This window comes from Astatotilapia calliptera, chromosome 6 (genome assembly GCF_964374335.1).
Source record: "Astatotilapia calliptera chromosome 6, fAstCal68.1, whole genome shotgun sequence".
NCBI classification, from domain to species: domain Eukaryota; kingdom Metazoa; phylum Chordata; class Actinopteri; order Cichliformes; family Cichlidae; genus Astatotilapia; species Astatotilapia calliptera.
In genome coordinates this window covers 33905656-33917597 of record NC_137427.1, presented here as the reverse complement: position 1 = coordinate 33917597, position 11942 = coordinate 33905656, and the positions used below count along the sequence as shown (strand labels likewise).

The 11942-nt window shown below is 39.6% G+C and overlaps 1 protein-coding gene across 1 annotated transcript; it reads right to left on the bottom strand.

Moving 5' to 3' along the window:
* Positions 1-4397: 4397 nt before the first annotated feature.
* On the bottom strand, positions 4398-6570 carry LOC145419270 (uncharacterized). The gene is made up of 3 exons (XM_080302585.1): positions 5668-6570; positions 5206-5522; positions 4398-4961 (listed from the first exon to the last, which is right to left on the bottom strand). The coding sequence occupies exons 1-3, from the start codon at positions 6294-6296 to the stop codon at positions 4642-4644; spliced, it is 1266 nt and encodes a 421-aa protein (XP_080158711.1). The 5' UTR covers positions 6297-6570; the 3' UTR covers positions 4398-4641.
* Positions 6571-11942: the final 5372 nt, after the last annotated feature.

Sequence of the window (11942 nt, the reverse complement as noted above, 5' to 3'; positions counted from 1 at the left end):
AAAGAAGAAGAGGAAGCCTGAGCCCAGGTTCTGTCCATTTTCATAACAAGTGACAGCACAGACATCTGAGCTTTTTCGTCATAAAGATTGTGATGTGAAGCATCAGCAGGTAAAGTGTCGTTAAAGTGTCACTTCAATGATGCTGCTGGCAGAAAGAAGTGTTGACACATACTAGCTTTGAATAAAAGGCTTAAAACACAAACAGTCTAATCCTGGGTGTTGCTTTTAAGCTTAAAGAATATAATAAGTTCTAAGACAATTCAGTTTACTTCTTACTGTCCATGTTGTGTTGTGGTATTTACTTTATCATGAATGTACGCTACTTTGTTCTAGCGACTGTAAAAAATAATTGTATTCATGAAATAAACTAGACTTTCACAGTCTGCATCTTCCACAGTTTTCATGCTTTTGTTCACTCCAAGTTTGACACAAACCCACAGACAACCAGAGTTAACTATGTGAAGCAATCACAGACACTGTAATGGCTGATTTTTCTAATAAACACAATCAGGTTAACATTAAGGTTTAACATTGAAGGAGATTTGTTCCATAGTCACAGTTATACTTGTATTTCCTTTACTTACATCCAACACTACTATGTTCTGTTTCAGTCCAGGTGCTGGCAGTTTATCCTTTGTTGTTTGGACAAATAAGCTTAAAGCTAAACCTTCATGTTTTTGATGGGAAAGTTTGTTAAACCATTGCTCAACTTATGTCTGCACAGAGCAGATAATTATGATGTACTTGTAAAAAGACTTGATAAGCAGGTCACAGCTGAATCAAGGGGTAATAAAAGTAAGACCACGCGGTCTCAGCACGACTACACATGCAGTGGGTTATCGCACACATTTGAAAGACTCATTGTGTAACTCAGGATGTGACCCCTTATAAAGGAGACAGAGAAGTTCTGTTGTTCAGTCAAGTAAAACCTGGTGAAAGCGCAATTCTAAGACTCTGGTCGTTGCTTAAGTTTATAGATAAAAAATCTTTTTTTCATGCATTATTTTCTTACTATATTAGTATAATCACCAAATCGATTATTTCGTATTTATCTCCTGAAACGATCTACATTAACTTTTCTATCCCTAGAAATGTGTTTCCAGAGTCCCAGGTTTAGTGACTTCCTGTCCACCATCACATCAGCTGAGTAGTTGTCAAATTTGAGGGGAGCAGAGAAGATCAGACACCAGTCAGCAGGTCAGAGGCCATCTCTCATTTCACAAATCAATCACTTGATTTATAAATGGAACAAACACCCCATCAGACCAGGTAATGACCCATTATGAGACAACAGCCGTCTGAGAGGAGATGTTCTGTATCACAAAACATGGGAAACAAACAAACTCTAGGCATTCTGAAATATATAAAGCTCAACAAAAAAACAAAACCATATCAGATCCTGATGTAATTCATTTTGTTGTTGTCTTTATTAGTCATTTAAAAAGAGGTCTAGAAAAAGTGTCCAGGAAGAGATTCTACTATTTATGCAGCACTGCCCCCGTGTGGCCACAAAGACACACAACAGCTTCATTTCTCAGCCTGTTGCCTTCTTTTCCCTTCATGATGTAAACAGTGAATGAACTGAAAGAAGTCAACCCATAAACTGTTAAACTGATACAACAGTCATGATGATTATGTAACAAGTTGTAGTTGACTTTCTGGTGGTGGTTTTGGTATACAATTTAAAAGCCATTTTCTTTTATAAATACACCATACACTTTGTTCTTGACCATTTCTTTTCCTCATATCCTTAATGGACAGTGGAGGAACACTACATCTAGCTTCTGTTTAACATTTATCCAGGCGCCCCCACACTGTACCTCTACAGAAACCAAGGGAGAGAGACAGACACACAAAGATTTCCACTTGAATCTTGATCTCAAAATAGAAAAAGTTTTATCACAAAATAATTACAAGAGCTCAGCCAGGTGAGATATAGCAGAACCATCAATTCAGAGTCTGACAGTAAGGGTGAAGACGAGCCTGACTGTTGGTCTGCTCCAAAACAAGCCCATAAGCAAGCTTTGAAATAATATGTCACAAAATTGTGAAACTGCGACATGAAATTTGATTTGAAAATGAAATTCATCCTGATCAGGAGCTGTTATGATCTAAATGGTGTTCTAGATCCAGTAAGCATTCATTCAACTTGTTTGCAGCAAAATTAAAAATAAGTTACCACAAGTTGTTTTTTAAATTGGTAAATAATTGATAAAGTGTTAAAAGTACTGGTCGTGTTTGACCTCATCACCAGGATGAGTTGGAAATACTTCAAATTCCCTCAGGTGGCCTTTTGCTGGTTGGATTGCCACTACAGTCTGTAAACTGTGGAGGTAATTTTGTGAGCTCATTGGATGAGCAGTTTCTGAAATACTCAGACCAGCCCATCTGGCACCAACAACCACGCAATCTCTTTCCCCCATTCTGATACTTGCTTTGACCTTCAGCAGGTCATCATGAACATGTCTGTATGCTAAAATACTTTAATTTGCTGACGTCTGATTGGTTCACTAGACATTTGTGTTTAACGAGCAGGTGAACAGGTGTACCTGGCAAAGTGTGTGTAACCCTCAGTGTTACTGACATGTTCCACACTGATGCACAACAATACTCTGGGCCCCACACTGTTTTATTAAGTATGTCTAATCACTGTGGACATTACATGTACCTTCTTAAAGGAGAGGTCAAAGGTCAGTTACCTTTATAGGTTCCTGCTATATGTTGTGACATATACACAGCACAGTTGTAGGAATGATAGTTTCTAGATTAAGTTGATAAAGTTGACCTTGAAGACCACAAGTTTGAATGGATTGTTAACATGACCCCACTCTACAGCCCTGCAACATTTTAACATGAGTTATTTAAGACTTTCCAGGTATCCTGGTTACAGAAAAAGATTGATGAGCAGAAAAAAAGAAACAAACTTTAATTGTTTCTGATTAGAAGCTGTACAATCCGGACTGACTTTAACAAATGTGCTTTAGGCTCAGCTGGAAAATAGTGAGCTTTACAAGACTGATTTTGTTCCAAAGGCTTTCACAGACCTCAACCAATCCTAAGGCTAATTAGCACGGCTAGAATTTTAAAAACATTTGTTAAATGTTGTCATTGCTAACATATACCTGTTTTAGAGCATGGTGAGTAGCGAGAATGCAAAGTTATTTTTACCTCTAAAAAAAAAAATGTGAAGATGTGATATTAGCATGTACGGAGCCCCTCTGATGACATGGTCCAAAAAATAAATAAATTGTGGCCACAAAATACTACTTCGTGGCCACGAAATGGGTATAACGTGCGCACGAAATGCTTATTTGTGAGCACGAAACACTTGACCAATAACCGTGACCCTTCCCAGGCCCTTGCAGTTGGTTGACAATAGAATCTATCCCAACGTCCGGGTCGTACTTACGTCTGCAATGCAACTGGGCTCTTAATATCCTGTTTAAATGTCTCTCCATAATAATGGTTCCTTTCAGTGCCAGGCTTTTCAAAATGCATGTGTAGCTCATTCCCAGCCTAAAATTGTCAGGGATCTGGGTCTGAGGGACCTAGACCTATTATTGTGTATTGTTTACTCCACTGTAAATAAACGCATTTTGGGTCCTCCTTCCCCACACACCCAAGGTCTGCCACGCAGACCATGACAAAAATAAAACTCAATCATACTGTCTCTGGCCATGTTGTACAGGTTTAGCCTACTCTTATGCTTATGTCTCTACACAGCTGTCCAATGTATCAATATGATGGGCGCACGTAATCTATTTGTTGCCACAAATGCGTAATTCGTTGCCACGTTATACCCAATTCGTGCCCATAAATTAGCATTTCGTGCGCACGTTATTTCGTGCCCTCGAAATAGTATTTTGTGGCCACAAATAAGTATTTCGTGGGCACTTATACTATTTCGAGGGCAGGAAGTAGTATTTTGTCACCACAATCTATTAATTTTTTGGAGGATGTCATCAGAGGGGCTCCGTAAGCATGAGCTATATAGTATCTCCAAGAGAAAAGCGATCAGCTGATCATTGATCAGTTTCATGATTTAAGTAGCAACAGGAGAGAGAGGGAGAGAGAATGGGAGAAGAAGAGGCAGCTGGCCACGTAAAGACACAGAAGAACTCCAGCTTTGTGTATTTGTTTTTCATTCAAGCTGAAGTCCGGGACAAATCGGGTTCCTTTTCAATACGAGACGCGGCCGGTCCGGCGGCCACCACGGGTCTCTCCTCCTCCTTCCTCCCCTTTCCCTCATCCACCTGCTGTACTCAAAATTTGTACTCAAGTACAAGTAAAAGTACTGGTGTTAAAAAAATACTTGAGTAAAAGTACAAAGTACTCTTCTCAAAAACTACTCAGAGTATTAATTACTTTTTAACAGACTGATGTTTTATTCTGTCGTCAATAGCAGGCATTCAACTCGATTCACCAGTATAAATATTTATGTTCAAAGCACATTTCTCAGATGAACAAGGTATAGAAAGGTAACTTGTTTTGTAAATAAATGTAGATATAAAAGAAGGAATTTTGTTTGTTAAAACAATGACAAATATGTTTCTGAACATGCGTAGAACCATTTAAACTTTTCCCCATACACTGAACAACAGGCAGGTGAGTGTCTTAAACTCTTAGCATTTCTGTCACACTTTACTTTCTGAACCTTTTGTTCAGTTTCAGCAAGAGCTGGTTTTCTAAATTAACAGAGGCAATCCGACTTGGTTTGGCTGTGAAGAGTAGACCAGCACAGCTAAAAAGTCGTTCACACGCAGCAGAAGCAGGCAGAGCTGTGTTCAGTTTAAGAGAGAGGTTTTTGATACCTGAGAAGGAGTGCAGCAGCTCCATGGTGTCTGTGGCACAAGCAAGGTAACCATCAAGCTCAACTGCACTTTGCAGCCTTCTGGAGATCGGTCTGGAGAAGAATTCATCTTCATCAGATGACTCTCTTTGCTGATCCTCACTCTCATGCTCTGTCGTTTCAAGATGTTGTTTGATGTATGTCAAGGCTGTAATTGCAAGTAGATAACACAATTTTGTTATTTAAATTTCAGTGATTATTCCTGAACACAAATTTAAAAACAGCAAATTCTCAAAAAGGATTGTTTAGTATTCAGGACAGACCATCAATAACTTACAATGTATTAGGTGAAATACTCACTTAAGCATGTGTTCAAATGTAAAAACACACAAAAATGGGATCACATGAATCCTTACCAGCCTCTGTTACATCTGCTCTGTCAGTCCAGGAAGTCTTGAACTTGGATAAGAGGACTGCAGCTGCAGCCAACTCTGGATCCTCCATCATCGCTCCAAAACGCTTTTGAAGGCCATTTTGCAGGGCTCTGATGAGTGGCACGCATGTCTTGCTTGATGTCTCCAGCCTGCTAAGTTTGGACAGTAGTTGTTGGATTACTGGCAGGAGCCATCCCATAAAGGAAGTGGACTCAGACTGAAGAATGTTTGAAGCTTTCACCAGAGGCTTCATGGTGGTACAGTACTCCCTAAGGAATGCAACTTCTGCAGGACTCAACCTGTAAGACACAACAACAAAACCCATCATGACTATAATAGGGATCTTCTGATTTAATATTAAGAGTCTGCTCACGTTTTTAACCATCCATTAAGGAAAATTCACAAAATTTGCAACCATATTGGTAGGTGTCCAATTTTACTCACATTTTCACCTTGAACTCCTCACAAATGCTCCTGATGGCATTTTCCCCCTTCTCATCAATGATGCGTATTATCCTTTCAATGGCAAGGTAGGTTGAATTCCATTGTGTTGCATTGGGACGAATGATCTGTAGTTCACACTTGTCCTCTACCACTTCATTAGCCAAATGAGTTTTGTTCCAAATGGCCTGGCATTTTGCAAAGCTTGCACGGGAGAGCCTCTTGTAGGTTTCATTCATGCTCTCTGCTAGGGCAGCATCAGATGTTGCCACAAGGTTTAGCAGGTGACATGCACATCGCTGATGAGGCGGGAGTTGATACTCCAAACCAGAGTCTTCATCAAGAATTGCACTTGCCTCATGGTAGTCAATATGGTCAGTCAGGTCAATAGTTTCTGGGTCTGCTTCATCTTCAGCTTCATCTGCATCATTTTGTGCCCCAAACATGTGGAAGGCCTTGACAAAGTTGGATCCACTATCAGTTGTGGTTCTTACAACTTTGCCTCTAATCTTGTATTGGCAATGGATATCATCAAGCGCACCAGCAAGCATGTCAAATGTGTGAGACCCTCTCAATCTTTTGCATGCTGGTGCTGCAGATCTTCTTTCCAGGGACTCTTCCTCCAATGGCATGTGACTCCAAGGTAAGTTTTCTGATGAGCTGAGGTTGTAATGTGGTAACCAATTCTTTGAAAGATGGCTGTTCTAGCACTGCAAATGGCTGTAGACCCTCACATGTGAAATTGATGACAAGCATGTCAACAGTTGCTTGTGGAACATGTTTGTTTGCAGCTCTCAACATCAGGTCTGGTAACTTGGCTTGTGTATTTGCTGAGAGCTTGTTTGGTGTGGCTGTGGTCTTTCGCTGACGAGATGTTGATGCCACAGTGATATTGTACTGCTCAATCTTCGATGGATGTTTCCTCTGTAGAGATAAATATTATTATACGTCAGGTTCATACATTACTTCATAACATCACTGTGATTAACACTACAGGAAAACACATTTTTAAAACATCATTCAACTAGACATGAGCTAATCTTTGATTGTTTAGCATAGTATAAAAGAGTGGTGAATTTGGTCAAATCTTGCAGATATATTGCTGTATTTATTTACAAATGTAAACCCATTTTGAACGATCATTGTAAAAAACATGAATTTCTGTATACATTCTAAGTTCTGTAATCTGTATACTATCTGTAAAAAGAGTATCGACCAATGTATCAGTATCTAAATTTTTAACTCCTTTTTATCAGTATCACCCTAAAGTTTTCAGTATTAGTCAGGTTCTAAAAATACTAAGAGAGCAAAATATGTGTATATAGCAAATGTAATTTAAGAAAAGGGATCACATACACAAAAATGCTGCCCATACAGCTAACAAATAAAATCAATCCACATTATGTTCTTTGAAAAATATATCATATTCGGAAACATATAACCCTACTGATTAAGAGCCACGTCACTATGATAGACCTATATCAGGCCAATGATCCTGATCAACTGATCCATCAATCGGGCTCTGGTACATGTCAGCTGAGAGCTGGAAGATTAATTTGAGATGCAGCTCAGCACTGTGTTCAAATTTTGTTTTTGTTTTTTATATAGGCCAGCTGATTGTAGGCCTGTGAGTTTTAAATGACTACAAATTTAATTTATTGTAATGACGGTGGTTATCCAAATAATAAGCTAAAACATTCCTACGAATTTAGCTGTTCAGTGGTGACGCACGAATCCTACTTCCGGGTCTAAAGTAGTCTGCGTTTAATATGGCTTTTGTATTGTTAACATGTTTAATGTTATGTATTTTCTTCTATTTGATCTCAAAAAGCTCCTAAAACAGTCAGTGATCACTGTTGACCTCCCTCGGCTTTTATTACCGCTAATCATTTATTTAAGCTCAGTTTTTAAAACCTTAGTATGTAACTACAGCCCAGCCCATGCAGCAGTATATGAATGACTAACCTCGTATTGTGGATGGATTATCTCAGCATCCTGCCATGCGATTACATTTGTTCCTGATCACCGAGAACACTCACATTAACGTTTATGGAGTGGAAAAAAGTTAGCTTGTTTATATTATGCTAACATAGCTGTGTCGCTAGCGGTCACGTAGCACATCATTATATACCAGCTAGCCAAACTTCAGTAACCCTACAAACGTCACTGCTGTTTAGTTTTCTGTCTTCATTTATGCTGGAAGTGATAGCAGAGCTGTACGTTTGAATTTGTTTCCAAAACCCTGCAGTCAGGACATGCTATATTGTATTTAGATAGAAGCTAGCGAGCTAACGCCCTGCTAACTTCTAACTCTGTTAAATGTCATAAATTCCGTTTTCATGGATGCCTGGATGTTAAACTCAATTGTTACACCTGGTAGAGCAGAACGCTGATCATTTTATTAAAAATGGAAGACTTTAGACAGTTTTTCAACTCTCAGTAATGCCATAGTGATCGTTTGATATGTGGACCTGCAGCGGAGTTTAGACCCAGACACGGCTAGTGAGGTCAGACTGAACAACCGGATAGTTCTATCACGTGCACGTGTACACGTTGACAACCGTAACCATGGCCGCCGAGGGTATATAAATGCTTCACAAGGTTCCAAACGTCTGTTTACACTTGCTCGTGGACTTGTTTCGACCTGCTCCAACCTCAGCCTGTGGAAAGCTAAGTTTTGCAAACTATTTGACTAAAAGCGGATATAACTTGAACGCATAACAAGTACTTCATCTGTGGATCGTTTGTACTTGTTTTTGTTTTTCAAGTTTGAAGATGGCTCGCCGTGGACCCGGACTCCCCGACTGTCACCTGGACTTCGCTGCAGGTACATTTGAAAATTTCTTTAAATGTAAATTACTGTAATAATTTAACAAGTTCCAGTGTGAATATCAAGTTTTAACGTGATCAAATATGTGTATTCAAGATTGTTTCCCGTAAATTGTTTGTATGCTTTAAATTTTCCGGGAGAGGTGTAGAAATTATTAATGACTGGTGTATGAATATGAAAAAAAGGTGTTTCTTTGATTTGAAGGCTTCAAATTTGACACTTTTCTTTAAAATGAAATGGTTAAAAATAGCTTAATGGACTAAAATTTGTAAAATGCCCAAAAAATCAGTTTCTGTGGTAACGGCATCTTCAAGATGTTATGGCCTCAGAACACGCAGGCGTAAACACACAGATCCAGGTCCCCTCCTGACATCCTTTTCTTCTCCGGATCAAAGGCTTTATTGACATAAACTATATTTTTTCTCTGCTGCAAAACACAAAGATAAAAAATACAAATAAAATAATATCAAAAGAATATGAAAACAATAGTAATAATGGCATTAAGACCTATCTTCTGTTACGGTAATGCTTTTAACCTTATTAGATAGCAGAGAGAGATATTGTACACGGGGATATTTACACAGGGATAGCATGTTTACCACAGATTAGATGTATCTGTCCTTATGGCAGATACAGTCCTTGTGCACATTTCTAAATATGTGGATTCTGAGTTAAGAGTTTCTGTTTGTTTGTTTGTTTGTTTGTTTGTTTTTGACTTGACCATCATTTTCAGACATACCTGCAGAGCTTTGTGTGTGCAATTCTTACTCTTGCCAAGGAGGTTGTGTTTTTATTTAAAAAAATAAATAAATAAATAAATAAATAAATAAATAAATATATATATATATATATATATATATGTATGTATGTATGTATGTATATATATATATATATATATATATTACATTCCTAATGTTATTTTAAAAATTGTTTCCTCACAGGGCGTCTTGACTATGTGGTTGAACGCCCTGCAGAAGCTCAGGACACTGATACCCAGCGTATCAGCGAAGGTGAGTATGGTGAGTATTTTATCCCTCTCTCACCCTCACCTTCTTCTCATGAAGCATCAGATGCAGATGACGGTGAACAGCAAGGTGAGTATGGTGAGTACCGCCCCTACTTACCTGTAGATGATGAAGAGGTGAGTGAACAGACTGACAGTTCATCTGACTGGAACGACTCAGAAGAGTGGGGGGATTGGCTTAGCGATGACTCTGGGTATGACACCATGGATGAGAGAGATGATTCCCCTCTCATCCGGGAGCACCCTCCAGAGCCGTTTTGGCACGATTGGCAACGTCCTATTGCTCAAGGTGCTGCCCCCATCGCCATGCCGCCTTTCGGCCAGGCCAATGCCCCACTCTTCCCTAGAGTTGTTGCCCCAGTTGGTGATCCGCCAGCTGCTCCTCCCTCTGCTGCTCTCTCTGCTGCTCTCTCTGCTGCTTCTTCCTCTGCTGCTCTCTCTGCTGCTCCTTCCTCTTCTGCTCCCTCTGCTGCTCCTTCCTCTGCTGCTCTCTCTGCTCCTCCCTCTGCTGCTCTCTCTGCTGCTCTCTCTGCTGCTTCTTCCTCTGCTGCTCCCTCTGCTGCTTCTTCCTCTGCTGCTTCTTCCTCTGCTGCTTCTTCCTCTGCTGCTTCTTCCTCTGCTGCTCCTTCCTCTTCTGCTCCCTCTACTGCTCCTTCCTCAGAAAAGAGAAGCAGAGAAGACATCTGCACCGAAGAGGTAAGTGCAAAGAGGTGCAAGGTGAGTGACCAGTTTGATGCCCCTTCAACATCCTCAGGTAGTTTTGGAGTCAGATGTTTCTGGGAGAGGCTTTTTAACCTTTCCCTTGATGACAGTGACTCTGATTAGTTTATGTTAGAATGTGTTTTTAAACTTTGCCTTTGTGTTTTTACAGATATAAGAACATCTGACTTGCACATGTGAAATGTATTGTTTTTTTCTTGAATAATATATGTTTTTCCCAAGCCCTAATTCACCATGCAGGACAAAGGTAAGTCTGTACTTAATCTCAACACAAATAAGTAGAAAAGGTTTAAAAATGATGCAGTGAACTGACTGTAGTCTCTTGTTTTTACATAAGGTATAGCCTGTGGCTAAGAATTCAACACTTCAGACACTCAACGTCCAAGATGGAGCAAACACCCCACCCAGAAGACAGCCTTACCCCGACCAACCCGATGAGAAGGATGGATGACCAAGTGAAAAACGGGAGAGTGGTGCTGTGTTCCAACTATGTAAGTTATCACCTCACATTGACAACAAACTGTATTGAAGACAAAATTCTTCCAATAGTTGGTATAAATCATCATCCTATGTCAGCAGCACTGTAGGTTTAGCTTTATTTATATTTTTCATGTGTATACGTTGGGTTTAAAATTGCTTTTTAACAACATGCTGCAGCTACCAACAATGAAAATGCTGTTTTGTGTTAAAATGACGTCTTTCTTGTGTTATTACTTTGCAGGGCAGCTGAGAGTGGACAGAGCTGCACAGAGGACCAAAGATCCACTCTCAGCACTTCATACCTGACTGGCCACAGCACCAACCCTCCTCACCCTGGGTGAGGAGGGTCCTGACCCCGCCTGCACAGAGGGAGTTGTGAACATGCACTTCTGTGTCGGTGGGTTTAGGATCCTCCTCACACTCACACTGATGAAGACTGTCACTGGAAGATGTCTCCATTGCATCAGCAGGACGTAAGCATTTGTAAAATATTACAGTTTGTGATGTTTTATACATATTTTTATTGCATCATTTAAAACTATGAGATATAAAATAAACCAATTTTCATAAAATTTTCTGTGTATTTAGTTGTTTTCTTAATAGGTTATTTGGAACATCATTGCAACCTGTCAGCTTTTTATTGAGGATTTAGAAAGTTGCTGGTGGCCCGAGTGTGTAGAGTGGGGTGTTGTTTTTGTCACATGGTGAAAGTGACCTCATGGGGAGCAAAGAGAACAACTGATCAATTTGGGGATTCACAGACTTTCGTAATCGCTAAAAACAATTAATAAAAATTGTTCTGTGTGAACTAAAAGCTCAAATATAAACCATCCTGACACTGACACAAATGATCTGCTGTTTATAAGCAGGACAGTGTTTTCATGAGCCTGGATGAAGCTAATTTGCATGAGTTTAACCTGCTGGTCAAAAACTTGCATGACTCTGATATCACTCTAACTTTCTTCTGTTTATTTATTCATTTTTGCTAATTGTAGTAGATTAATATGTTCACCAACTGATTGTTGGCCTGAATGTTTGAATGTTTGCAGTTTCAGGTCCTACTGATCAGTTTTAAGTATTGTAGAAAGTGAGCAGCAATTGAATCAAGTCCTGGGATGAAATGGGACAAAAGGGTAATGTGACAGCCACATTAGTTCCCTTCCCTCGTTTAACAATGTGTAAGCAGACTGCTTTAACCTGCAATTTACTGCATGTTGTTAGGCT